Source organism: Hyperolius riggenbachi, chromosome 1 (genome assembly GCF_040937935.1).
Source record: "Hyperolius riggenbachi isolate aHypRig1 chromosome 1, aHypRig1.pri, whole genome shotgun sequence".
Lineage (NCBI taxonomy): Eukaryota > Metazoa > Chordata > Amphibia > Anura > Hyperoliidae > Hyperolius > Hyperolius riggenbachi.
In genome coordinates, this window is record NC_090646.1 from 283,265,328 (window position 1) to 283,292,349 (window position 27,022).

The 27,022-nt window shown below is 43.0% G+C and overlaps 1 protein-coding gene across 1 annotated transcript in view; it reads right to left on the minus strand.

Moving 5' to 3' along the window:
* The window catches only part of BMP2K (BMP2 inducible kinase), a 221,533-nt gene that overhangs the window by 124,226 nt on the left and 70,285 nt on the right, over positions 1–27,022 (minus strand). The window contains exon 2 of the mRNA XM_068233657.1: positions 14,731–14,849. Within this exon, the coding sequence (XP_068089758.1) occupies positions 14,731–14,849 (119 nt within the window). The remainder of the gene's footprint in view (positions 1–14,730; positions 14,850–27,022) is intronic.

Genomic DNA, 27,022 nt, shown 5'->3' on the forward strand with positions numbered 1-27,022 from the left:
GATATCCTTCTGTCTTCTTCCCTCATCACCTCTTCCCACTCCCGCTTGCAAGACTTCTCTCGATCCTCCCCCCTCCTCTGGAACACTCTCCCTCAACACATCCACCACTCACCCACACTTACTATTTTCAGGCGCAATCTGAAAACTCACCTCTTCAGGCAAGCATACTCTCCTACCCAAGACCCTGCCCTCTAACCACCATTTCTACCACTCTACACACAGCTTGCCTTTACCGACTGTCCTATCCCTAAATGTTTAGACTGTAAGGCCTTTTGGCCAGGGCTCTCTTCCCCTTATGTCTCACAATGCTGTGTAATGGGTGTACATACCACCCACCTTTTGTAAACACATGTAGTTAATGTGTTCACTGTATTAGCGGTTATACCCTCTTGTCTTGTATCAAGTGTTGTATCGTATACTCTGTATTGTTATACCTTGCATGCTATTGTACAACACCACGGAAAATGCTGGCGCTATATAAATCAAAAATAAAAATAATAATAATAATAATAATAATAATAATAATAATAATAATAATAATAATCTCACCTGTGAATGTTCGTGGTTTTCTGCAAATCATGCACGGTTGGTGGTACTTGAGGACAGGGTTGAAAAGCCCTGATCTAGGTGATCGCTACCATGAGTCCTGTGCCCCCAAAATAGTGAAGCACTGCTACCTGAGACAATCCATGTGCAAGACTCACTTGCTATTCTGCCCAACACCCCCATGAGTAAAAAAAATGGTATCTTCCTCCAAGAAAATCTTCTCCCAACAGTCCAAGACCAATTTGGCGATTATCTAACTTTTTCAGCATGATGGTGCACAATGTCTCTAGATAAAACTGATAATGAAGTGGTTCAGAGATCATGACATTGAAATTTTGGACCCATGGCTAGTGTGATATTCTAAGGGAAGTTCTGCTGTTTAAATAAACATAAAACCTGGCGCTCCTCACTACCTCCTTGCTTTCCTCTCTCCTATATCAATCTGGTTCGCTTACTGCATAAAAAGTGTGTGTAACACTCACAAAAATATTAAAAACATAAAAGCAGAGCGATCAACAGTAACAAGAACTGCAACACTAATGCTGCTAAGTAATCAATGTCCTCTTTGGCGTAAGCCTAATGCTGTCCAAACAAAGTTCATCCACATTTGATAAGTATAGGCTCTTCACTGTAAAACTTCCTCCAAAGAAATTGATAAATTTCTGTCACAGCGCTTATCACTATACGCTCACCAGATCGGTTGGCCAATCTTTTCAGATCAGCAGTCAGCGTTTTTGGCCTTGCCAGCAAGAGATTCCTCCGATCACTTCACCAGCCTCTCCAGGCATCCGACCATAAGCTCAGAATAAAACAAGGGAAATGCAATAGTGTGATACCATTTGGATAGAGCTTAATATTATCACCAGTGCACCCCTTTTCCAGAACAGTGCCACCAACGTGCTTCCACCATAAACAGATACACAAGGCGCTCACCAGATGCACTGGCCGACCCGCAACAGACCAGCAATATAGCGTGTTATAACTTCAGTTTTTGGGATAAAGGACATCCTAGGACTCAAACAAAGCCGATCATAGCATAATTCCGTTTGATTTTAATAAGTAATAAAAGTAGTGCACTTACAAATTTGCAGTAAAACATGCGCATATAAAAAAACGTAGCACAGGATCCTCCAGCGTCTCCTCAGCTCCTTAGGCTCCGCCCTACTAGTTTCGTCCAATGACTCATCAGGGGCTCCTGATGAGTCATTGGACGAAACTAGTAGGGCGGAGCCTAAGGAGCTGAGGAGACGCTGGAGGATCCTGTGCTACGTTTTTTTATATGCGCATGTTTTACTGCAAATTTGTAAGTGCACTACTTTTACTACTTATTAAAATCAAACGGAATTATGCTATGATCGGCTTTGTTTGAGTCCTAGGATGTCCTTTATCCCAAAAACTGAAGTTATAACAACACGCTATATTGCTGGTCTGTTGCGGGTCGGCCAGTGCATCTGGTGAGCGCCTTGTGTATCTGTTTATGGTGGAAGCACGTTGGTGGCACTGTTCTGGAAAAGGGGTGCACTGGTGATAATATTAAGCTCTATCCAAATGGTATCACACTATTGCATTTCCATTGTTTTATTCTGAGCTTATGGTCGGATGCCTGGAGAGGCTGGTGAAGTGATCGGAGGAATCTCTTGCTGGCAAGGCCAAAAACGCTGACTGCTGATCTGAAAAGATTGGCCAACCGATCTGGTGAGCGTATAGTGATAAGCGCTGTGACAGAAATTTATCAATTTCTTTGGAGGAAGTTTTACAGTGAAGAGCCTATACTTATCAAATGTGGATGAACTTTGTTTGGACAGCATTAGGCTTACGCCAAAGAGGACATTGATTACTTAGCAGCATTAGTGTTGCAGTTCTTGTTACTGTTGATCGCTCTGCTTTTATGTTTTTAATAAGTTCTGCTGTTTAGCTCATATTGGTAGAAGAGATCATAGCATTAAGGGTCACAATTTACCAGCCAGTGAGTCTTTTTAGGGTTAAAATAAAACAATACCGCTTTATTTTGTCAGCCAAATAATGTCCAAAATTACACCACACTGGGTATTAAACAGGGTTGTAGTCACACACCAGATATACAGCCTTCTGTATCTGTACCAGCCCTAGCTCGGGCTTCTTGGCCTCTGCAGCCACGCTGGCACTTGTGACACCCTGCCACGGGCCTAATGGCAGTCCTGGGCCACTCACCTATCAAGGCTCCTCCTGGATTACCTGGTACTGGAGTCTAACTCCCTCCAGCACTCCATCAGCATCTCTGCTGCACAGCTTCTCAGGAGCCTTCTTGCTCCACACACAGCCCACTGCATACTGAGGGATGCTGCCTTAGGCAAATAATGCATGTAACCCAGTTAACCCTTTCTCTGCCAGACTCAGGCCTGGACTTGGAGTAGTGGCGTGTAATGCTGGGGATACACGGTACGTTTCTGTACCGCGTATCGACCAGCTGATAATATTCAGCTGGCCCGCTCGATTCCCGCCTGCGGACAATGGCAGGGAATCGAGCGCTTATAAGAAAGCGCCGGCGGGGACGAGCGGTAATCGACCCACGCGGACGCGGCTGGGGTCGGTCCGGCGGCTAATCGAGACGCCGGTCGACCCGTGTATTCCCTGCATAAGGCCCACCCTTCTCCCAATACACGCCAGCCCTGGATCCCAAACAAATCTGCATGATAGTGTTGTTGCCAACGTGCAACAACTGACACTAGCCAGGACCTTTTCCTACAAAACCATACCAGAAACAAGCAGATACCGGCTCTGATCATCACACCAGGAAATGACACAGATCTGAATTCCATAGTTAACTTCACATCAATTCTCAGAAAACAGGTGGAGAAGAAAAAATCCACAAATTGTGATCAACTCCAAGCACTGAGATGACAAGAATGGATCAGCACTAAAAATTCAACACAGGAGCGGATAACCAGTAAATACAAGACGTTATGAAGAAGAGTCAACACAGTAAATATTGCCTCATTGCATAAAGTTGATATATTTGACCATAAAAGTCTTTGCGGCTAGGTTCACAGTGGTATGTTGCATAACTCAAGCATTATAATGGTTATAATAAGTGTGAACTGCAATGGAGACTGGACATAGACTTTAATACAAAGCCTGCATGCAGAGAGTTAGTATAACACGATCAGTTACAATGCAGTACTGAGAAACGCCACATAGATTTGTATGGGCAGTGAGTTGACATGCAGAATATTCCTGCAACGCCACTGACCACTGTGAACAGGACCAGAAAGCTATGGAAAGTTTATAACTTTTCTTTGGTAGAACATAAAAACATGTAAAAAAAAAAAAAAAGTGCTGAGGAATCAAAATTTTCAGAACGCAATGCTTGTGTCTCTGCCAAAACTTTTGGCCAATACTGTACTTGCCTGGCTGATTCAACATTGGGCACTTCATTTTCAAAAGGAATGCATATACAAGGTTCTATGCTTGCAACAAACAAAAACATGTCACAATCAAATGTGCATTTTCCACTGAACAGCCAGCTATCAATATGTGAAGTCAAAAAGTAAGACAAAGAAGTTTGCGTTTTAGAACAAAAGTAAAATCATTAATACAAGTATATTACATTATTGATCAGAGTCTCATTGTAAGTTATTTAAGTGCACATAACTATAAGTACACCAAGTCTTTAAAGAATGTTTTGCACTCATCCACTTCCAAGTACTATGGATTTCAATTAAGTATTGTGCGAAGCAGTTCTCCAATACTGACCTCATACTGGTCAGGGTCTTCAAACACTTTCTCAGAATACTGCATTAAGGATGAATAATTCATGTAATTTCATTTATTCTGCGCTGCTAAAAGAAAGGCACACTATTTTTAAATGTCCTTCAAGGAGAGATGCACTGATGAGAAGGTCTTGAAGGTTTTTGTCTGTGGAGCAATGACAGGAACATAGATTGGGAGTGGTGTACAGCTTGGAAGAAAAGTTTAGAGAAAAATATATATTTTCAAAAGGATTGCGGTACTTTATCCGGAATTCAAAAGAATGTCAACGCTACCCTAAAGAACCAAGCACCCTAAAAAGTGGCCTTTGAGATATACGCAAAACACTTAGGAGTGGTGACACAAGGAAGCTTATTGTAGGTGCCAGAGATTATTAATGATTGGCTCTTTAAATCTGAGTACTATAACACATTCAAAAGGCAACAGCTTCCATCACAAAGGCTCGGGGGAAGACGCAATTCGGCTGCCACCTAATGCTGGCTGTTGAATTACCCTTTTATAGTAATTTGTGCTCCGTCTTTTCACGACAACCAAATTACTGTCAGAGCACTGTTTTAGCCGCAATTCCCATTATGGCCTATGGTGGCACCAGCTGTGCCGAAATCGTGCTGTTTGTACATGATTAGCCCCTTCACTCCTTATGGGACAACTGGCTCAAACTCATCCAACCTCCTGTAAAGAAATATGGAATACATTTTGAGGGGAATCCGTAGCTTGGGGGAATCCAGCTCTGGCTCCCCCGAAAGTCCCTTGACAAAGGCCGATAGGGGTGCACCTGCGTGAATAATATTTACCTACCGCAATCCTGCGCAGACAGTCAGGTGAGGTGGAAATAGCCAAACACGATCACATCCGCTCTATAACCCGAACTAAGCAGGATCGTGGTAGGTAAATATTTACCTCGCCGCTGTTTGCGGGGGGGGGGGGGGGGGGTAAGGGGGGGATTTACCTTAATCTATCTTTACTTACACTTGGGGATTTTTTTCCACCCCTACAAGTCATCTTGGTCCCTTGACGCAGCTCTGGTCCTCCCCGTTGTCCCCCTGGCCGCCCGCAAGCATCACCGACCCCTTGTCATCTGGCATGTACTGTGGGTCGCAATGCATATGGGCAATCAGCGGGACACTGGAGAGGACAGGAGCTATGGCGAGGGACCCAGAGGACTTCTAGGGGCTGGAAGAAGCCCCAGGTAAGTAAAGATAGATTAAGAGTTTCATCTCGGGAGTCCTTTAAGGCCCAGCGTTGTTGAAATGACCTGACGAAGCGCGTAGAAACCCATGAAACACATGATCTTATTTTATTTTGTGCTTGAATAAATACCCTTTTTCCAGTTGACCTAGTGTCTATTCTTCCAGAGTGGTAAGCCATTGCCCCTTTTTTTTTTTTTTTTTACACTGTATTGTAGACCTACAAAGGTTTTTACTAAGTTGTGCGCCTCCACCCCAGTGTGTTTAGACAACATAAAAGGCATTTCATCACTGCCAAAGCTTAGGCCATTTAAAAACTATATTAAAATGGCATCCGCTTTTGGGTACAAAAATCTCCAGGCCAGAAAACAGACACTCTTCCCTGTCAGCCATCCCAGCCTGTCCTTGCCAACGTGAATGCCCCAGCATATTTATAAGATTCACCAGTGCCCCATATCAGCCAAGTTCCTGATATCATGCAGAAAAAAGACCTACCTTTTTTATATCTGATACAGAAAAGGCCAGTGCCATTTTCTGCAAGAGAGCAGATTTATGCACAGGAACAGACAGTGAATTGAGACATTCTAACTTTAAGCATTAGCGTAACTCTGTTTTCTTTATGTACACTAAAGTTAGAATATTGTTGTAGAGTAGCTGTTCAATAGAAATCAAAACTAGTCCATTGTAAAAGTACTTTAAGAGCGCGCAGACAGTAAAAAAGAACCTTGATCAGGCCCTAGGCAATCTAACTTTGGGTACATCTAAGAGTAATGTGCAGGTTTTCTGCAGGAGTATGAGGGGATTCTTCCTCTATTACCCTATCAGACTTTCCCCATCCTTCAACACGTTCAAGTAAGCCCTCAAATCCCACCTCTTAAAGATGACCTACCCTTCCCCTACCACACAGTAACTCTCAACTGAATACTTATTCGACAGCACTACCTAGTGTATCCATCTCACCTCCCCTTAGATTATAAGCCTTTGGCAGGGTCCTCCCTTCCCTACTGTATTCTACATGATTGTGTGCTCCTTTCCTATGAATGCCTCGTACTTGTATTACTGGACCTACCTAACCAGCCCAACAGAGTCCCCTCACTGTACTGCTTCCGCCCAGCTGGTACCGGTGTGTGGTAGTTCGGTGACGTCACCACTGCAGGGTTTTGGATCTTTGTTATTCAGAACGGCTGCTGCGTGCTGTAGGTCAGCCAGATCCTTGCCCTTAACTGATCGTAATGGTAAATCAAATTAATCTTAACGCGTTTCGACCGATTAACGTCGGTCCTCTTCAGAAGGATTTTGGTTATGAGAGTGTCCATCAGAACTACCTATTCACAAGTTTAAGCACAAATTGGATCTCTTCTGTGCATTGATGAGAGTGATTCCTATCGAACTTATTATAGTTAGTTGGCAATTAGAGCGCTGCTGATTTAAAGGGCCCTATAGCAATATTGAGTGGGTATGGTGTGTATAAGTGTGGATTGTGGATTTTTGGAATTTTATACATTATATTTATTCTACAGAGTACAGAATTAGCGCGAGTTGTGATTACATTATATTTTGTGGTATTACATTGAGAGAGGGTTGAAGGTATCCCTCTGCAACACGCAGCTTGTGTAGGGTTACTTACCAGCGCCATATAAATTGTATGTCTTTATAAATAATGATATAATAATGTTACACATTCTTCATACACAATCTGAACTGAAGGTTAAAGAAAACCTGAACTGAAAATTAAAAGTCAAAATAAGCATACACAAGTCATACTTACCTCCTGTGTAGTCTACTCCTCAATCTCTTTTTCCTCTCCTGCATCCTGTTTGTCCACTGTGATCAATGGATTTCTCCGTCCTTCATTTGGAAAATGGCCATTACACCATAACAGCTTTCTGGTCAGCACACAGTTAAACTGTAACATCGCCCACTTGAGCCATAGGGAAACATGGACACATCAGTTCTTCTCTCAGCTGTAACTGACAGCAACTGATATATAACAGACAGCAACTGATATATTTCAGTTCTGACAAAATGTTGTCAGAACTGAAAGGGATCACGGTCAGCAGAAAATGGTGAGTTTCTGAGAGGAACTGATGGCAAGGTAACTATGTAATGTTCATTTGAAGTTACCTCATGTGTTTATTTTAAATAATTTTACTCAGTACAGGTTCTCTTTAAATACTACTATAGTACTACTGTGTAAATTTGTAGTCACGAACCCCAAATTTAACATATCAAACTAATTGATTTTAAGAGCAAAGGAAAAGTGAATACATTTGCATACAAAATCTGCATAAGCCTGCAATAACGCATAATCATTTGCATCTTAATGACCACCCCCACTAGTGACAACTACACATCAGGCTTTATTTTCCCAGCAGAAATGTGATAGAATATATATTAATCCTATGTAATAAAACCGCAGGTGTCCCTGGGTCAGTGTTGTGTGTCCATGTGTTTTTTCTTCTGCACATGTGCGCAGCTAGGACAGCCTGGGACAGGAGCAGGACGTTCCAGGGGGCCGGCCAGGTAGGTGTGCACGCGTGGTGAGTGGCCGCGATGACTAGAGCCAGTTTTTAAACGGGCATTAGGCCCAGTTATACATAAAAGATTTACATGTACGCCTCAGAAATACAGTCACAATCAGATGTGTATATCTGATTTTAAAAATACAGTGACTGCTTTATAGCAGCAGCACAAAGAACTTGTTTTTTGATTGGTTTATTTCATTTTTGTGGAATAGCACTGCTATTACTGTGTATACGTTATTAGAATGTGATCTAAGTTTCACATAATAAACTGGCCCGATGAGTGCCAAACTTGTAGTCTGGTCTGACGGAAGAATAGCCTTCATCCAGTTTCTGCTACAACTACGGTATTCCCAAGTCAGACACACAATTTTGGGGTTTCGTCAGAGATGGTAATTTCTCAGTGAATACTTGGAGGTCTGAACATTTCTCTTCTAGCTCAACTACAATCAGCTCATGACAATCACTTGCTCTCTGTAACTTTTTGTTTATTCACCGCCGAAAGGCAAAATCTCAAGAGAGACATGTATTGTACCACAAGACAAGGAATCACAAGACAGCCATGCAAGAGATAAAACCGTTTAGCAGGCAAACGTAAAGTGAGAAAACTCTGCCTGTAACCAGGGCTGTGGAGTCGGAGTTGAGGAGTAGAAGCAAGTTTGGCTACATTGAGTTGGTGGTTTCATAAACTGAGGAGTCGGAGTTGGATGATTTTTGTACCAACTCCACAGCCCTTCCTAGAAACTGAATAGGATGCCAGAAGCAGTTATTTTGTGAAGAGCTAGCAGAATTCAATCAAAACCGCAAATTGATAGGAAATGGTGTTTCACAAGCCAGTGACTTAACTACTGTAGGTACAATAGAATAATAAAACCAAGTTCAGGCAAGAGTAGGTACAGTAGAATCCCATAGTAAAACACTGGATATAGTAAACACTGTTCTCATGACCCAACAAATGCTTCTGTATAACAATGTATGACCAATTCTGCATACAATGTATGACCAATTCTGATATAGTAAACTACTTTTCCTGGTCCCTTGAAGTTTATTATAAAGGCAATCTACTGTGTAAGCAGGATCACAATGAGAATTAATGTGGCCTCCTACTACCAGCCAATACAAAACCCTCTCTAGGTACTTCATCACAAAAAACTGCATTGCAACTTCTAAAGAAAAAACAAAAGCAAAAAAAAAAAAGTGTCAAGGGGCAGAATAAAATGAGCCATACCTGTGGCAAGTGCACATGGTCAGTGAGATGCAAATAATTCTGGTTTGCATGAACATTTAAAGAGACTCCGTAACAAAAATTGCATCCTGTTTTTTATCATCCTACAAGTTCCAAAAGATATTCTAATGTGTTCTGGCTTACTGCAGCACTTTGTACTATCACAGTCTCTGTAATAAATCAACTTATCTCTCTCTTGTCAGACTTGTCAGGCATGTGTCTGGAAGGCTTCCAAGTTCTTCAGTGTTGTGGTTCTGCTATGAACTCCCCCTTCCAGGCCCCTCTATGCACACTGCCTGTGTGTTATTTAGATTAGAGCAGCTTCTCTCTTATCTTTTACAAGCTGGATAAATCGTCCTCTGAGCTGACTGGGCTTTCACATAGTGGGGAATTACAGACAAGGGCAAAGCTGTTTGCAGGAAGAAAAGAGCAGCCTGAAACTTCAGTGCAAGAGAGATGCAGGGGGAAAGAAACACACAAATGATCTCTTGAGATTCAAAAGGAAGGCTGTATACAGCCTGCTTGTGTATGGATGTATTTTCTATGTGTGCACATACTGTACATCAACCTACTTCCTGTTTTGGTGGCCATTTTGTTTGTTTATAAACAAACTTTTAAAAACTGTTTTTAACCACTTTTAATGCGGCGGGGAGCGGCGAAATTGTGACAGAGGGTAATAGGAGATGTCCCCTAACGCACTGGTATGTTTACTTTTGTGTGATTTTAACAATACAGATTCTCTTTAAAGCAAAAAGCTTCCAGTCTGGACTTGGGCCAACCACATGTACTTTCTGCAGTTTTTCTTTTGCCCAAGTCAAAGTGATATACAATTTGAACTACAATGCATGCACGTCTAAGGTATTCGCATCTCGCTGACTATCTCTAGTTCAACTGCGGCCTAATGTACATTGATACAGGGAGTGATCACTTGCAACAACATTACACCACTTTCTCTGAACTGATGTGCTGCTAGGAGGGTTCCACTCCGTGAATTAAAAATGCTTTTGGCTGCTTCACGGGTTCTTCCACTTTCACTTAAAATTTATTACTGTGCCTGATCACCTTGAAACCAACCAGATTACCGATTGGCCATACTGGGGTCAATAGATCACCAACACATTTAATCAGTAATCAAAACGGCCAAAAACTGTATCTAGAGTACCTTTAAAGTGGATCCGAGATAAACTTTTACTCATTGCATAGTTGTATTCCTTTCATATAGTTTATAGGGCATATCTCAAGCCAAATACTTTTTTTGTTTGTTTTAATACTCTAATTCCCTATAAACTAAACAAGCCTCGTCTACAGCTCCTTTTGTGCCTTGGCACTCTTAGAGCAATGTAGCAAGGGCTTATGGGAGCTCAGTCTGGGCAGGAGGAGGAGGTGTTACTAGCCAGAGATTTCAGAGGCAGAGGGGAGGAGGAGAGGGGAGTGGACTTTTTACAGGCTGAGGGCTGGAGATGCTATCAGCTTGCCTGTGTAATGTGACAAGCAGAACATGGCTGCTGTCGTATCACAGGAAGAAATAAACAAACTATTGAAGCTGTTTGCAGCTAGATTTGCTGTGCAAACTATCTAAATTTTAGATAAGATATATAGACAAGTTACTTGTTATAGTTAGTTTTTCTTCTCGGATCCACTTTAAGGCCTGTTTACACTGTAGTTGCATGTCGCCTGGCGGGGATTAGTACCCGGCAACATTGCAGATAAATTGCATGCATCGTAAAACTGGGTCAATCAAAATTGGCAGAAAGTGAATTTGATTGGCCCAGTTCTGGACTACATACACTCTGCATTGAAACGGCAAGTTAATCAGAATTCGGATTATTCTTATTAGGATATTTGCTAATCTGCAGCTATACACTCATGACTCTGCGGTTCTGGAGAGCCCCTTGTGTTTAAGTAGAAAATAGATCCTCCCCTCTCTATGCAGAGAGCAGCTCGCTTTATTCAATGGCTGCAAATGAAAATGTTAACAGTTCAGCGCACAAGTGTATTAGTGGATAAACCACTGTTGAACTGTCCAGTCTGTGTAGAGGCACTGTCCAGGGATTCAATATGGAAGCCTTCTAAGCTCTCCAGATGAGTCCTCGGCCGGAGCGGTATTTTAGTAAATCACAGGCTAATTTGAATGAATAGATAAGTAAAACAAACATTTATTGGACAGAAAAAAAAACACTGAATAAAATTTATGCATTGTTAATATTTTTGTAGCGCTTTTCTCACTGGGGACTCAAAGCGCTGTGAAACTGCGTTATGCAGTCCAAAAAGGCTTGGGAAAAAAAGAGGTGGGTTTTTAGCATTTTCTTAAAAGGTATATGAATGTTTCCTTTTAAACCAGACCAGTTGCCTGGTTGTCCCGCTGATCTCTTTGGCTGCGGCAGTGGCTGAATCAAACATCTGAAACAAGCATGCAGCTAATCCAGTCTGACTTCAGTCAGAGCACCTGATCTGCATGCTTGTTGAGGGGCTGTGGCTAATAGTATAGAGACACAGGATCAGCAGGCAACTGGTATTATTTTGAAAGGAAAAATACATATCCTTCTCAATTTAGGTTCCCTTTAAAGCTGTCCAGAGAAGGAGTCTCTCCCACTGATTGTGGAAGTGAGTTCCATAGAGTAGGGGCTGCAGAGGAAAAGGCCTGAGCACCAAATATTTTCAAGTGGATCCTGGGAATAATCAGATTCCTCTGATTGGAAGAGCGGAGGGTGCGTGGAGGGTCATATAGCTCCAACAGATCCGCTATGCATTTGGGTCCCCTGTGGTTTAGGGCCTTGAATGTCAGCAGGCAGAGTGTTCTGATGCATTTCCCAAGGATCACCACTTGTTTCATCAGAGGCAGTTTAATCATTGCCTCTGATGAAACAAGGGGTGATCCTTGGTAAACGCATCAGAACACTGCATGCATACTATTTATTTTTTCTGTTGAATAAATGTTTGTTTTACTTCTCTATTGGTGCAAATAGCCTGTGATTTACTAATATCACAATCTAGCAGAGGACTCCTCTGGAGAGCTGAAGCGGCTTCCATATTGGATCCCTGGACAGTGCTTCTACACAGATGGGATCGAGGACAGTTCAACAGTGGTTTATCCACTAATAAGATTGTATGATAAACTGTCAACATTTGCATTTCCAGCCATCTTATAAGGTGAGCCGCTCTCTGCATAGAGATTTGCGGGATTGCTTCCTTCTCTTTTTTCCCAGCTGTATTGTGGTACACTATGGATGAATAGAGCATATTTGTATTTTTAACCTTGGAACAATTTACAATGTCCACCAAGTGAGCTCTCCCAGGGACAAGGGGTTTGCTATATACATTTTGTTTTGTGAAACAGAACACAGAAGTTATCCTTTCTTTTTCTAACAATGTAATAGACAAAAAGGAACAAGCTGTAGGAATTGGTAAATACAAGATACAGCTTTTGCATTGGGCAGCAATAAAATCCTCTTTAGTGCAACTTTCTTCATATTACTACCTTGAATTTCACTTCACATCCTTCCTGTTGTCTGCTAAAATGGTCTATTTATCTGGGTCTATCAGAGGGGTTATTATGGGAGACCTGAATTAGCAGGTTCCATACATTAAAAAAAAATGTAAGCATGCTTATTTTATTAACATGGTAAACAGATTTATTATAAATTGTAATTACAGCTTACATGATGTAATTAGTGCCAAAGGTGTAATTACGATTTAAGAGGTGGCTCAAAAAAAAACCTGTTTCCCAGAGGCTGATGGCTGTACACTGCCATAAATCTAGGCAGAAATATGCAACCTATGCCCAACATTTGGGAGATACTAATCATGTTATCACTTTCCATCACTCAATATTGATCACATTTCAGAAAACATGTAACTGAATATCTATCAGGCCACTGGCAGCTTTTTAATCCTCACAGCACAAAGCTATGCAACCTCGATTGTGTAAAACAACCCCACACCCTCTCATTCTCTGGCCAATCATCAATGTGATAAAGAATGGATACGCCTCAACTTTATGGTTTGGGTTTTTAATAGTTTTTGTCATCTTCATAGCTTACATCCTATCCAAGTCATTAAACCATATTGAATCTTTATGCCTATCTTTAGTGTAAATGGCAAGCCAGTGCACAGCTCGATAATTAAGACATCATCCAGCCACAGTGCCCTTTACAGAGGAAAAAAAATTGCCACAACAGGACTGTGTGGCACCTACTGTTTAAAGGACAACTGAAGCGAGAGAGGGCTATAGAAGCTGCCATATTTATTTCCTTTTAAGCAATACCAGTTGCCTGGCTGTCCTGCTGATCCTCTGCCTCAAATACATTTAAGGGGGTCACTAAAAGTCCAATTTCTAGCGAAAATTGTCCAAGGGATCAGAAATTCTGATAGGATTGGTTGTAAATCTCTGCGGATGGGCACAATCAACTACGAACGATAACAAATCGTCCGATTGAATTTTCGTCTAACCAAAATTTGGATTTTCTTGTTGGTTGTGATAGATTGGTTTGTTGATGGTGATGGTGTAGTGAACAATTTCACTTCCGATCAGAATTTCTGATTGCTCAAACGATTTTTCACTAGAAATTGGATGGTTAGTGGCCACCTTTAGCCACACAGAGCCTGAACAAGCATGCAGCAGATCAGGCATTTGACATTGTCAGATCTGACAAGATTAGCTGCATGCTTGTTTCTGGTGTAATTCAGACACTACTGCAGCCAAATAGATCAGCAGGACTGCCAGGCAAAGTGTATTGTTTAAAAATAAATAAATATGGCAACCTCCATATTCTTCTTACTTCAGTCATCCTTTAACCAGCCGGGCGGTATGGACGAGCTCAGCTCGTCCATTACCACCGGAGGCTGCCGCTCAGGCCCTGCTGGGCCGATTTGCATGAAATAAAAAAGCAGCGCACACAGCCGGCACTTTTCCAGCCGCATGTGCTACCGGCGATCCGCCGCGTGCGGCGGCGAAAGAGGGTCCCCCCAGCCGCCTGAGCCCAGCGTAGCCGGAACAAACAGTTCCGGCCAGCGCTAAGGGCTGGATCGGAGGCGGCTGACGGCCATGGCGATGAGGTAAGCGAAACAAGGAAGGCTGCTCATTGCAGCCTTCCTTGTTACTTCTGGTCGCCGGAGGCGATCAGAAGAACGCATCCGGACCGCCCTCTAGTGGGCTTTCATGCAGCAAACTTTCAGTTGGCTGCATGAAATAGTTTTTTTTTTAATTAAAAAAAACCCTCCCGCAGACGCCCTGGCGATCTTAATAGAACGCCAGGGTGGTTAAGAAGCAATTGCAAACACCACAGAAGCATGAATTCTGAAAAAAACACTTCTATTATCCATAATAAATAGCAAGTGAAAGGAGGTTTCTGAGTAATTTCAACCTTATCACCACACGAATGACCAAAATGTGACAAGGTCTTGCCTGTACAAAGGACAACATAGAATTCAAATCATAGGCAGAACCCATAAGACACAATTTAATAGGATATTTTTAATAGAAAAAAAAAAGCTACACACTCACCATGATGGTTATTTCTCTCTTGCAAATGTTAAGGTCAGGCACATTGTTCACATACATTCTCTTCAGCGCACAGCGCTGTCCCCCGTGAGTGCGAACCAAGAACACCGTAGAGAAGCCACCTGGAGATAATAAAGACAATATGAGGCAGATAATCTCATCAAGTCAATAAAACCTGCATCTTGACTAGCAAAACCTAAAAACTATGAAAAGTTTATTCCTTTCCAAAAGAACCATAAACAATTTAAAAACGCAGCAGCAAGAAACATGGCTCATTTCTACATTTACACAGTATACAGTGAAAGTCACACCCACTTTCCACTGCAATTTGGAAGCAGCAGGTATAACTTACAGCAGAATACCAGGTAAACTGCTAACCTTCGTTGTATACATATACTGTATGTAAAATGGTTTATGCACAAGGGAATTTGTAGTTCTACTGAGCCTGTCTTCCTCTTGCAGCTTTGTGTCACCTGGCAATTCACCAGACACTGTACCAATAAAATATGTACCATCACACTGTCCAATCATCAAGAAGGGAAAGTATGGGCCTGCAAAGCTGTTACTGTACAGAAATATTTACAGCAAAACTAAAGTAAAATAAAAAAAAAAAGGATTCTAGTGTACAGCAAACAATATTTATATTCTAACAAAACACAGTGTCATTATAAATGGAGTTTTGTAATCACACCTTTTAAAACTGAATATGGACTATGACCGCATTTATTGCCCTACCTCCTCTCTCTCCCCACCATTGTCAGTCTGTGTACCTGAGAACCTGTTATCCTGCCACCTATTCTGCTGTTGCACAAAGAGTGAAATAAAAGTACAGGAGTTGTCAAAACAGAGAAATGGTGAACTCCTCTCTACCCACTCATATGTCATGTATGTCAGGATATTCCCGTACTCTGGAAGCTAATGGTTCATCAGAACTGAACCTGTAAGCAATTCAACTAGGAGATTTTTTATACAGGGTTTTTCCAATTTAATGTGGAAAGTGCTTCCTATCCCTGTTGAAGCTCGTGATTTGGTAAAACTCCAAACCCAGATAAAAACCATTTGTCTGAAAGGGTAAACACCCCAGAATAAAATACAGTTATTTAGCAAGATCTAAAGCAAAGGGAGGAACTGGCTTACCTAATCTTATCTCGAACTATAAAGCATCTAGGTTAGTGCAAAATATGGCCTGGGGCAATACTAGCTCCCCTCTGCGGGCTTCTTTAGATGTCCAGATTGTATACACAAAGTGTTTCAGACTTGCTGTGGCGCCCCGCCACTCCAAACTCAAGGGGAAAATTACGTTATCCCTAAGGCCAGATTTAGCATTAGGCACTGTAGGCTCAAGCCTACAGGCTCCGCGTGCATAGAGGTGGCCAGCAATGTGCTTACCTCCCTAGTCTTGACTGTCCCCCCTCCACTTACCCACAATCCCAAACCTGCGACAGATGTCACTTCGGCCGCCCCATGCCACACTGCAAAGCATCTGCCCGCTCCCTGCTGCCTTCAGCCAGAGACATATCTACCATGCATGTATGGCACATGCATGCCCCCGGCACTGTCTTCACACAACTGTGCGGGGTGCCGTGCCGTTCTGCAGCCACTGCATATATGCATACAGAGTCCCTGTGGATATTTCCTCCCATTGCTGCTGTTGAGAACACAGGAACTGGCTGGGGAGCAAAGAACTGAAGAGGGAGACTCGAACTCCATCTAAACAGTGATACAGGGAGAAGGGCCCTAGTCAGAAAGGTGACCGAGAACCCGATGGTCACTCTGTCGGAGCAATTGGATTAAACCAGGCACCACTCATCACCAGGCCAATACCTTCACTACAGTGAGGCATGGTGGTAAAAGCATCATGCTGTGGGGATGTTTTTCAGCTGCAGGAACTGGGAGACTAGTCAGGATAAAGAAAAAGATGACTGCAGCAATGTAGAGACATCCTGGATGAAAACCTGAGCCAGAGCACTCTAACTCACACTGGGGTGACTGTTCATCTTTTAGCAGGACAATTACCCTAAGCACACACCCAAAATATCAAAGGAGTGGTTTCAGGACAACTCTGAATGTCCTCGAGTGGCCCAGCCAGAGCCCAGACTTGAATCCACATGAACATCAATGCAGATATCTTAAAATGGCTGTGCACTGATTCTTCCCATCCAACCTAATGGAGCTTGAGAGGTGCTTCAAAGAGAAATGGGCGAAACTGGCCAAGGATAGGTTTGCCAAGCTTGTGGCATCATGTTCGTGAGAATTTAGGCTGCAATTGCTGCCAAAGGTGCAAAGTATTCAGCAAAGGCTGTTAATACTTATGTACATGCGATTTGTTTTTTTTTTTTATTATTAATTTGCCAAAACCTCAAACTTTTTCCTGTTGTCATTTTGGGGTGTTGGATTAAATTCATTTTTTTCCCTCAGAATTCTACATACCTTTTGGAATAAGTCTGTAACATAACAAAATGAGGAAAACGTGATGCACTGAAGTTGGTACAAAAATCCTCTGACTCCAACTCCCTAGTTTAGGATTCCACCAACTCCTCTAATTTGCATATTACAATCTTGTAGATTAAAGTATGCAACATAAAAGGCATTTCATAACTGCCAACACTTTTAATTTTAAAGCTATATTAAGATGGCATCTGCATTTTGGAACAAAAAATCTCCTCAGGAAGCTGACACTTTAACCAGTCAGCAATTACGGGCTGTCAATGTGAATAACCCAGTATGTTGTCTGTATGATAAGATTCACCGGAGCCCCATCCAATGTGTAGCCCTGCCACTTTGCAGGAAAAGGCCTGTACCTTTTCTATATCCGCTATAGAATATAGAAAAGGCCAGGGCCATTTTCTGCAAGGGGGCAGCTCTATATACTGGAACCCAGCTGATACAGGGTTCCAGTGAATCTTATTAAACACACACTGTGTTGGGGCACTAACTTTTAAGCATTAGTATGCCTCTGTGTGTTTATGTACACCAGAGATGCTTTACCCCCCTTAAAGAGTAACTGTTAGCCCCCAAAGTAAAATTAAAATCTCTACAGCAATGTTTTATTTAGTATTAAAGTGATCCAAAAAGCCAATGCAGAACTTAAAAATCAATATAATTTTGTTACTATGTAGCCTTTTGCCCAAGCTAATGACGCAAAGCCGCATATCTGATACTGATGAGCATGCAGAGCAATGCCTATGTCTGCCCGACCCCCCTCTCCCCCCCCAGGACCAGGTGCCGATCTATTCGCACCACAAAAAGGCTACATAGTAACAAAATTATATTGATTTTTAAGTTCTGCATTGGCTTTTTGGATCACTTTAATACTAAATAAAACATTGCTGTAGAGATTTAAATTTCACTTTGGGGTCTAACAGTTACTCTTTAAAGAGAACCTGTACTGAGTAAAAATATTTAAAATAAACACATGAGGTAACTTCAAATGAACATTGCATAGTTACCTTGCCATCAGTTCCTCTCAGAAGCTCACCATTTTCTTCTGACAATAATCCCTTCCAGTTCTGACAATATTTTGTCAGATCTGAAATATATCAGTTGCTGTCAGTTACAGCTGAGAGGAAAACTGATGTACCAGGCAATGTCCATGTTTCCCTATGGCTCAAGTGGGCGATGTTACAGTTTAACTGTGTGCTGACCAGAAAGCTGTTATGGGTAATGGCTATTTTCAAAATGGAGGACGGAAAATTCCCTTGATCATAGTGAACAAATAGGACGCAGGACAGGAGAAAGACACTGAGGAGTAGACTACATGGATGGTAAGTATGACTTGCGTATGCCTATTTTGACTTTTATTTTCAGTACAGGTTTTCTTTAAGGACCAGAACTTTTTTTCCATTCAGAACACTGCAGCTTTCACGGTTTATTGCTCGCTCATACAACCTACAACCTAAAATGAATTTTGGCTCCTTTTCTTGTCACTAATAAAGCTTTCTTTTGGTGCCATTTGATTGCTGCTGCGATTTTTTTAACTTTCTGTGCTGACAATTTTCAAATGAAGTAAAATTTCTGTATACACGCAGCACGAAAAATGTGGACAAGCATGTTTTGGATATAAAAAAAACAAACCCATTCATCCTATATTTATTGGTTTGGGTAAAAGTTATAGTGTTTACAAAATATGGTGCAAAAAGTGAATTTTCCCATTTTCAAGCATCTCTGACTTTTCTGACCACCTGTCATGTTTCATGAGGGGCTAGAATTCACGGATAGTATAAATACCCCCCAAATGACCCCATTTTGGAAAGAAGACATCCAAATTATTCACTTAGAGGCATAGTGAGTTCATAGAAGATATTTTTTGTCACAAGGTAGCGGAAAATGACAGTTTGTGACAAGAAAAAAAAAAAAAAAAAAAAAAGTTTCCATTTCTGCTAACTTGTGACCAAAACAAAAAATGAAATCTGCCACGGACTCACCATGCCCATCTCTGAATATCTTGAAGTGTCTACTTTCCAAAATGGAGTCATTTGTGGGGTGTTTACTGTCCTCACATTTTGGGGGGTGCTAATCTGTAAGCACCCCTGTAAAGCCTAAAGGTGCTCATTGGACTTTGGGCCCCTTAGCGCAGTTAGGCTGCAAAAATTGCCACACATGTGGTATTGCCGTACTCAGAAGTAGTATAATGTGTTTTGAGGTGTATTTTTACACATACCCATGCTGGGTGGGAGAAATATCTCTGTAAATGGACAATTGTTTGATTTTTTTTTTTACACACAATTGTCCATTTACAGAGATATTTCTCCCACTCGGCATGGGTATGTGTAAAAATACACCCCAAAACACATTATACTACTTCTCCTGAGTACGGAGATACCACGTGTGACACTTTTTTGCAGCCTAGGTGCGCTAAGAGGCCCAACGTCCTATTCACAGGTCATTTTGAGGGCCCAAAACCGTGAATAGTCTGGAAACCAAATGTCTCAAAATGACTGTTCAGGGGTATAAGCATCTGCAAATTTTGATGACAGGTGGTCTATGAGGGGGCGAATTTTGTGGAACCGGTCATAAGCAGGGTGGCCTTTTAGATGACAGGTTGTATTGGGCCTGATCTGATGGATAGGAGTGCTAGAGGAGGTGATTGATGGGTGTCTCAGGGGGTGGTTAGACGGGAAAATAGATGCAATCAATGCACTGGGGAGGTGATCGGAAGGGGGTCTGAGGGTTTGGCCGAGTGATCAGGAGCCCACACGGGGCAAATGAGGGCCTGATCTGATGGGTAGGTGTGCTAGGGGGTGACAGGAGGTGATTGATGGGTGTCTCAAGGTGTGATTAGAGGGGGAAATAGATGCAAGCAATGCACTGGCGAGGTGATCAGGGCTGGGGTCTGAGGGCGTTCTGAGGGTGTGGGCGGGTGATTGAGTGCCCTAGGGGCAGATAGGGGTCTAATCTGATGGGTAGCAGTGACAGGGGGTGATTGATGGGTAATTAGTGGGTGTTTAGGGTAGAGAACAGATGTAAACAATGGACTTGGGAGGTGATCTGACGTCGGATCTGCGGGCGATCTATTGGTGTGGGTGGGTGATCAGATTGCCCGCAAGGGGCAGGTTAGGGGCTGATTGATGGGTGGCAGTGACAGGGGGTGATTGATGGGTGATCAGGGGGATAGATGCATACAGTACACAGGGGGGGAAGGTCTGGGGGGGTGATCAGGAGGGAGCAGGGGGCAGTTTAGAGCATTAAAAAAAAATAGCGTTTACAGATCGTGACAGGGAGTGATTGATGGGTGATTAGGGGGGTGACGGTGCAAACAGTGGTCTGGGGGTTGGGCAGGGGGGGGGTCTGAGGGGTGCTGTGGGCGATCAGGGGGCGGGGGGGGGGGAATCAGTGTGCTTGGGTGCAGACTAGGGTGGCTGCAGCCTGCCCTGGTGGTCCCTCGGACACTGGGACCACCAGGGCAGGAGGCAGCCTGTATAATACACTTTGTATACATTACAAAGTGTATTATACACTTTGTATGCGGCGATCCGGGTGCTAGTAACCCGCCGGCGCTTCCGAACGGCCGGCGGGTTACAGCGCGAGGGGAGCGGAGCCAGTCCCCGGCGGAGGATCGCGTCACGAATGACGCGATCGCTCCGCCCATGCCCGTACAAGGACCGCCGCCTCTGTGCATGCGGCGGTCCTTGCGGGATCCACTTTCCGGCTGCCCCTGTGCAGTGGGTGGTCGGGAAGTGGTTAAACTAAAAGTTAAGATACTGCTGTAGAGTAGCTGTTAAATATTAAAACTAGCCCTTGGTAAGAGTATTTTATCTTTGTTCCTGTCTGTACCCTCTACAAGTACATGGTTCAGGCCCTAGGCAATGTAACTGTGGGTACTTGTAAGAGTGATGTACTCTGCATGAGAATTATGGGATTCTTCCTCTACAAAACATTCTTCATGCACGATCTGAACCAGGTTTATAGAGAACACCTCTGAGATCAGTGTGCACAACATTCTCAGTGGATTCACAAAAGCTCTGCGGAGAGTGCCCATGTACTACTTTGCAACGTAATTTGTAGTTACCAAACCCAATTTTAACATATCAAATCTAGTCAACACAAACAAAACACTGTTATGAGGCTAATGCTAGGTACACACCATACAATTTTACCTGCCAGATAAATTATTTCCGACATGTCCGATCTGAATGTCTATTGATTTTTCTATCGCTTTTTTAAGTTTTTTACGATCGATTTTCATTCTGTTCTATGAAAATCGAAAAAAAAATTTTTAAAAAAGAACTATGGGAAACTCGAGGAAAAAAAAAAAAATTCAGACCGGACATGCTGGAAAAATATCGATCTGGCAGCTAAATCTAGCAGAAAATTGAATGGTGTGTACCTAGCATAAGAAACCTCTGTGTACCTGAATGAATATGCTCCCTTTGACAAAGTATATGTGAGCCAGTTTAGAAGGGAGATGCCAACTCAGTAGGGCTTATTAGGAAAAAATGCTGAAGACAAGGGCTGTAGGCTGATGTGTAATAAAGCACTACACATCATATCCCAAATATCCATACACACTGGTGCAAGGTTACCTTGAAAACTGGGCTATGTTATTTATACTAAAACTCAGAGCTGTACTTTACAACTAAGCACGGGTTTCATCTGCTTCTTATCAAGAAATATTGCAGGCCCAAGTGGACATCTGTCATCTGGTTTATGAACAAGTCTAACCGGGTTACTTATCAGAAAGTAATGCCATTTCATTCCTCACAAGAGCTTCTATACACTACAGAATGGGCATGCGATAAGAAAGCTGCATGATTTATCTGCTTTTTTACAAACACACCCAGGTCCCTGAAGCTGCAAAAGCAAGTCCAACAAGCAGCATGTTAAAGAGAACCTGAACTGAAAATAAAAAAAGTCAAAATAACCATGCACAGGTCATATGTACCTCCCATGTTGTCTACTCAATCTCTTTCTCCTCTCCTGCATCCCATTCGTCCACTGTGATCAATGGAATTCTCCGTCCTCTATTTTAAAAATGGCCATTACCTCCTTACAGCTTCCTGGTCAGCACACTGTTAAACTGTCATATCACCCACTTGACCCATAGGGAAACGTGGACATTACCTTGCACATTCAGTTGTAACTGACAGCTTGTGGTATATAACTGACAGCAACTGGTATATTTCAGTTCTGACAAAATATTGTCAGAACTGGAAGGAATCGTAAGAAGAAAATGGTGAGCCTCTGAGAGGGACTGACAGTGCGGTTCGTATGTAATTTTAATTTGCAGCTATGTCATGTGTTTATTTTAAATCATTTTCCTCTTTCCCTTTAAAGAGAATCTGCACTCTAAAATTCCTACAATAAAAAGCATACCATTCTATTCATTATGTTCTCCTGGGCCCCTCTGTGCTGTTTCTGCCACTCCCTGCTGCAATCCTGGCTTGTAATTGCCAGTTTTATGCAGTGTTTACAAACAAAAGACATAGCAAGTGATACGCTGAGAGTAGCTTAGTGTGTGAGTCATACAGAGTGTGCAGGGGGCCTGTCGAGGGTGTGTATAGCTTCTATCCAATCACAAGCAGCACAGCACATTCCAGCCTGACTGCCTCAGCCCGGCAGAGCCGACAGAGGAGAGAAGATTAGACAATTAGATAACAGCCACTGTGCAACTAGGAAAGGCTGCAGTTAGAGCACATTAGAACAGGTATAGGAACTTATAGGATAGAAGAAATAAGGCTCAAAATTGTGTTAGAGAGTCTCTTTAACCTACTGGCCGTTTCAATTCTCACGGCCGCAGGAGGTTTTTTTTTCGCCCGATTTTTTTTTCTTATCATGTAGCTAGCCTAGCGCTAGCTACATGATTCTCCCCTTCCTCCTCTCTCCCTCCCACCCTTCTGATCGCCGCCGGCGATCACGCCCATAAGGAAATCCCATTCTGAACGGGATTTCCTTTAGGGGGTTCCCCCTTCGCCATGGCGACGAACGGAGTGACGTCATCGACGTCCCTGGGACTCTCGATCCACCCCAAAGCGCAGCCTGGCGGCGATTGGCCAGGCTGCGCACTGCCAGGCTGCGCACGGGGTCCGCGGGGGCCCTCTTTCGCGTCTGGTAGTGGCGGATCGGCGGCAAGCGGCGGGGCAAACACGCAGCTAGCAAAGTGCTAGCTGCGTGTTTGAAAAAAAAATATCAAAATCGGCCCAGCGGGGCCTGAGCTGTGCCCTCTACCGTCTCTGGACGAGCTCAGCTCGTCCAGAACGCTAGGGAGGTTAAAGGGAACCTGAAGCAAGTAAAATGTTTTAAAACATGATGTAACAGCAAATGAATATTACATAATAACCTCACTGTCAGTTCCTCTCAGAAGCTCGCCATTTTCTTCTTACAGTGATCCCTTCCAGTTCGGACAAAATTTTGTCAGAACGGAAATATACCATTTGCTGTCAGTTATATATCAGTAGCTGTTCGTTACAACTGAATGTGCAAGGTAATGTCCACGTTTCCCTATGGCTCAAATGGGTGATATTACAGTTTAACAGTGTGCTGACCAGGTAGCTGTTATGGGGTAATGGCCATTTTTAAAATGGAGGATGGATAATTCCATTGCTCACAGTGGACGAATGGGATGCAGGAGAGGAGAAAGATTGAGGAGTAGACTATACAGGAGGCAAGTATGACCTGTGTATGGTTATTTTGACTTTATTTTCAGTTCAGGTGCTCTTTAAGCTATGTATGGACACTACATTTTTGCCACTCAAAATGATCAATTTTTATCTCAGGTGAAAACCTAGTACAGGTATCCCGGTGTCATGAGCCACCCATAACCAAGAGATACTGTTTTTCCTTTCTAATACCTGAAGCAGTTACTATATCACTAAAAACTATAAACTAAGAATTCTCTACAAGTTCACCACACCACTTACTACTGTATATTACATAAAATGGATGTCTTAGAGCGGGCTTATTGAAAACTGTGTCAAGACAAGCTCCTTTCCCGAGGGGCCTGTCTGGAAATCCCCTTCACATACTTACCTTTTGTTTGTTCCATGTCCTGTACAGAGGCTAGAGGAAGAGAGCATCTCTGAGGTGCAGCCCTGTGATGACCAGGGAAAAAATTATGCAGCAGTACAGTGCAAGCAAGCATGCATTCTGCGGCAACAATGGATCTATAGAGAAACACTGCAAACTTCAGAGTGTGTGGTGAGTATGTGCTATGTGGCGTATTGAAATGCAACGTAGTGCATGAAGTGTGAATAGGCCCCCCAAGGTATTTTTAATTTGTGAGGAAAAATATTATAAATGTGCTAAGCAATAAAATGAGTTGTAAGAACATGTATTTATTAATAGCAGGAATGGAGTCGTGTCATTTATACTGTTGTTCAGAAACTTGCCGGTCTGGTCTGAGAAATAAACCACTAAAAAAAAGCCACAGCATGTAAAATGGCACACTAAAAATTGAAAATAAGTTTAAAACCTGAACTCCAGGCACAGTTCCAAACATAACCTCTAATAGCTTAGCAACCAAATTGCTCAGAATTTGCCTTCTTGTATCAAACAATGCTTTTGTAGCTCAAAATTCTAAGTGAACAATGTAGACACATGACTGGTCACAGCCCAGCCAAAGAAGGCAACAAGCAGCTCAGCAGGCAGGGTTGGGACTGCTCGGGTAGAAGTAGAATAACACCTAATCTGGCAAACAATCAGCATTTACCTGGTCAGAACTGAGTAGTGCAAGGGGGTAAAATTGTTACTAGCCCCTGTTTATTGGATTTCTGACAGGATTTCAGCAGAAATATGTTCAAAAACAAACTGAACTGCCACTATAGTTAGCTTTATATTACAATACATTGAACAGAACAAAGCTAAGTAAACACAGATTCCTTGTACCCAAAATCCATAACACCTGTGCAAACAGCAAAGGTGTCAGTATCATCCCTGCACAAATCAGAATTTACGGCTTCTATTCAAACGTGTAATGTGACATTTCCCTATAAATATGTCTACAGAATTCTATAATGTTAACTATTTATGACCAACTGCTTTACATTACATTGTTGCCAAGGTTGAAAAGGTATTATTGCTATGATTTTACTAAGAGATCCCGAGTAGAAGTTAAACCGGACCTGAAATTCCTAAATAAATATGCAGGGTATAATCTATTCCTGCTTTCATGGAAGCAGACATATTAAAATCCTGTGCTTTCAAATTAGCATCTCTGCCATGATAGTCAGCTGACACAGCTGAGAGATCAAATTACAATTTGTGATTAGACACAGATGAGGGGGAATTTGACAGGCTAAACTCTCTAAATACATACAGGGTGGATTTCTCTACGTTTGCCTTCTGTCCCGTGCAAGAGTTTAATACTGTAAGCATCAATTTCTTCTTTAGATTTTAAAGCCTCTTGCTGATATTTTAATAAAATGCAACTTCAAGCTTCATGGATAAAGAATTAAATTATACTGTATATTTATCTCATGATTATTTTCCTTAGGCTACATTCACAGTGGTGCATTGCGATGTAATGGCTGCATTGTAACGCGCAACGCAGCACTGCACTGCAACAAATATGCAACGTTCCCAGTGTAGTATGTGCAGATTAACCGTGTGTGGCATCTCTGCAGTCCTCGCGGCAGCATGCATCTGGTAAGCCGCTGACGCTGCAGACACGGAGGGGGGAGATTCACACATGGAGGGGGGCACAGAATGACACAAGGGGAGACAGGCACACAGGACACATGGGGCAGATAGGGTACACATGGGGAGACGGGGCACATAGGAGGAAGACATGGGGCACACAGAAGGAGACATGAGGTACACAGGAGGACATATGGGTAGACATGGGGAGCCGAGGCACACAGGAGGAAGACATGGGGCACACAGAAAGAGACATGAGGTACACAGGAGGGCACATGGGTGGACATGGGAAGATGGGGCACACAGGAGGAAGCCATGAGGTACATAGGAGGACACATGGGTGGACATGGGAAGACGGGGCACACAGGAGGAAGCCATGGGGCACACAGAAGGAGACATGAGGTACACAGGAGGACACATGGGTAGACATGGGAAGATGGGGCACACAGGAGGAAGACATGGGGCACACAGAAGGAGACATGAGGTACACAGGAGGACACATGGGAAGATGGGGCACACAGGGGAAAGACATGGGGCACACAGAAGGAGACATGAGGTACACAGGAGAACACGTGTAGACATGGGAAGACTGGGCACACAGGAGGAAGCCATGGGGCACACAGGAGGAAGCCATGGAGGTACACATGAGGACACATGGGTAGACATGGGAAGATGGGGCACACAGGAGGAAGCCATGAGGTACACAGGAGGAAGCCATGGAGGTACACATGAGGACACATGGGTAGACATGGGAAGATGGGGCACACAGGAGGAAGCCATGAGGTACACAGGAGGACACATGGGAAGACGGGGCACACAGGAGGAAGACATGGGCCACATAGAAGAAGACATAAGGTACACAGGAGGACACATGGGTAGACATGGGAAGACGGGGCACACAGGAGGAAGACAGGGCACACAAGAGGAAGCCATGGGGCACACAGGAGAACATGTGTAGACATGGGAAGACGGGGCACACAGGAGTAAGACATGGGGCACACAGAAGAAGACATGAGGTACACAGGAGGACACATGTGTAGACATGGGAAGATGGGGCACACAGGAGGAAGACATGGGGCACACAGAAGGAGACATGAGGTACACAGGAGGACACATGGGTAGACATTGGGAGGACACCATTTGGGGTATAACATGTACAAGATGCTCCTGGAATACTCATTGGCTTAATTCACTCCTTTCTCCTTCTCCCAGTCTATATACGGAA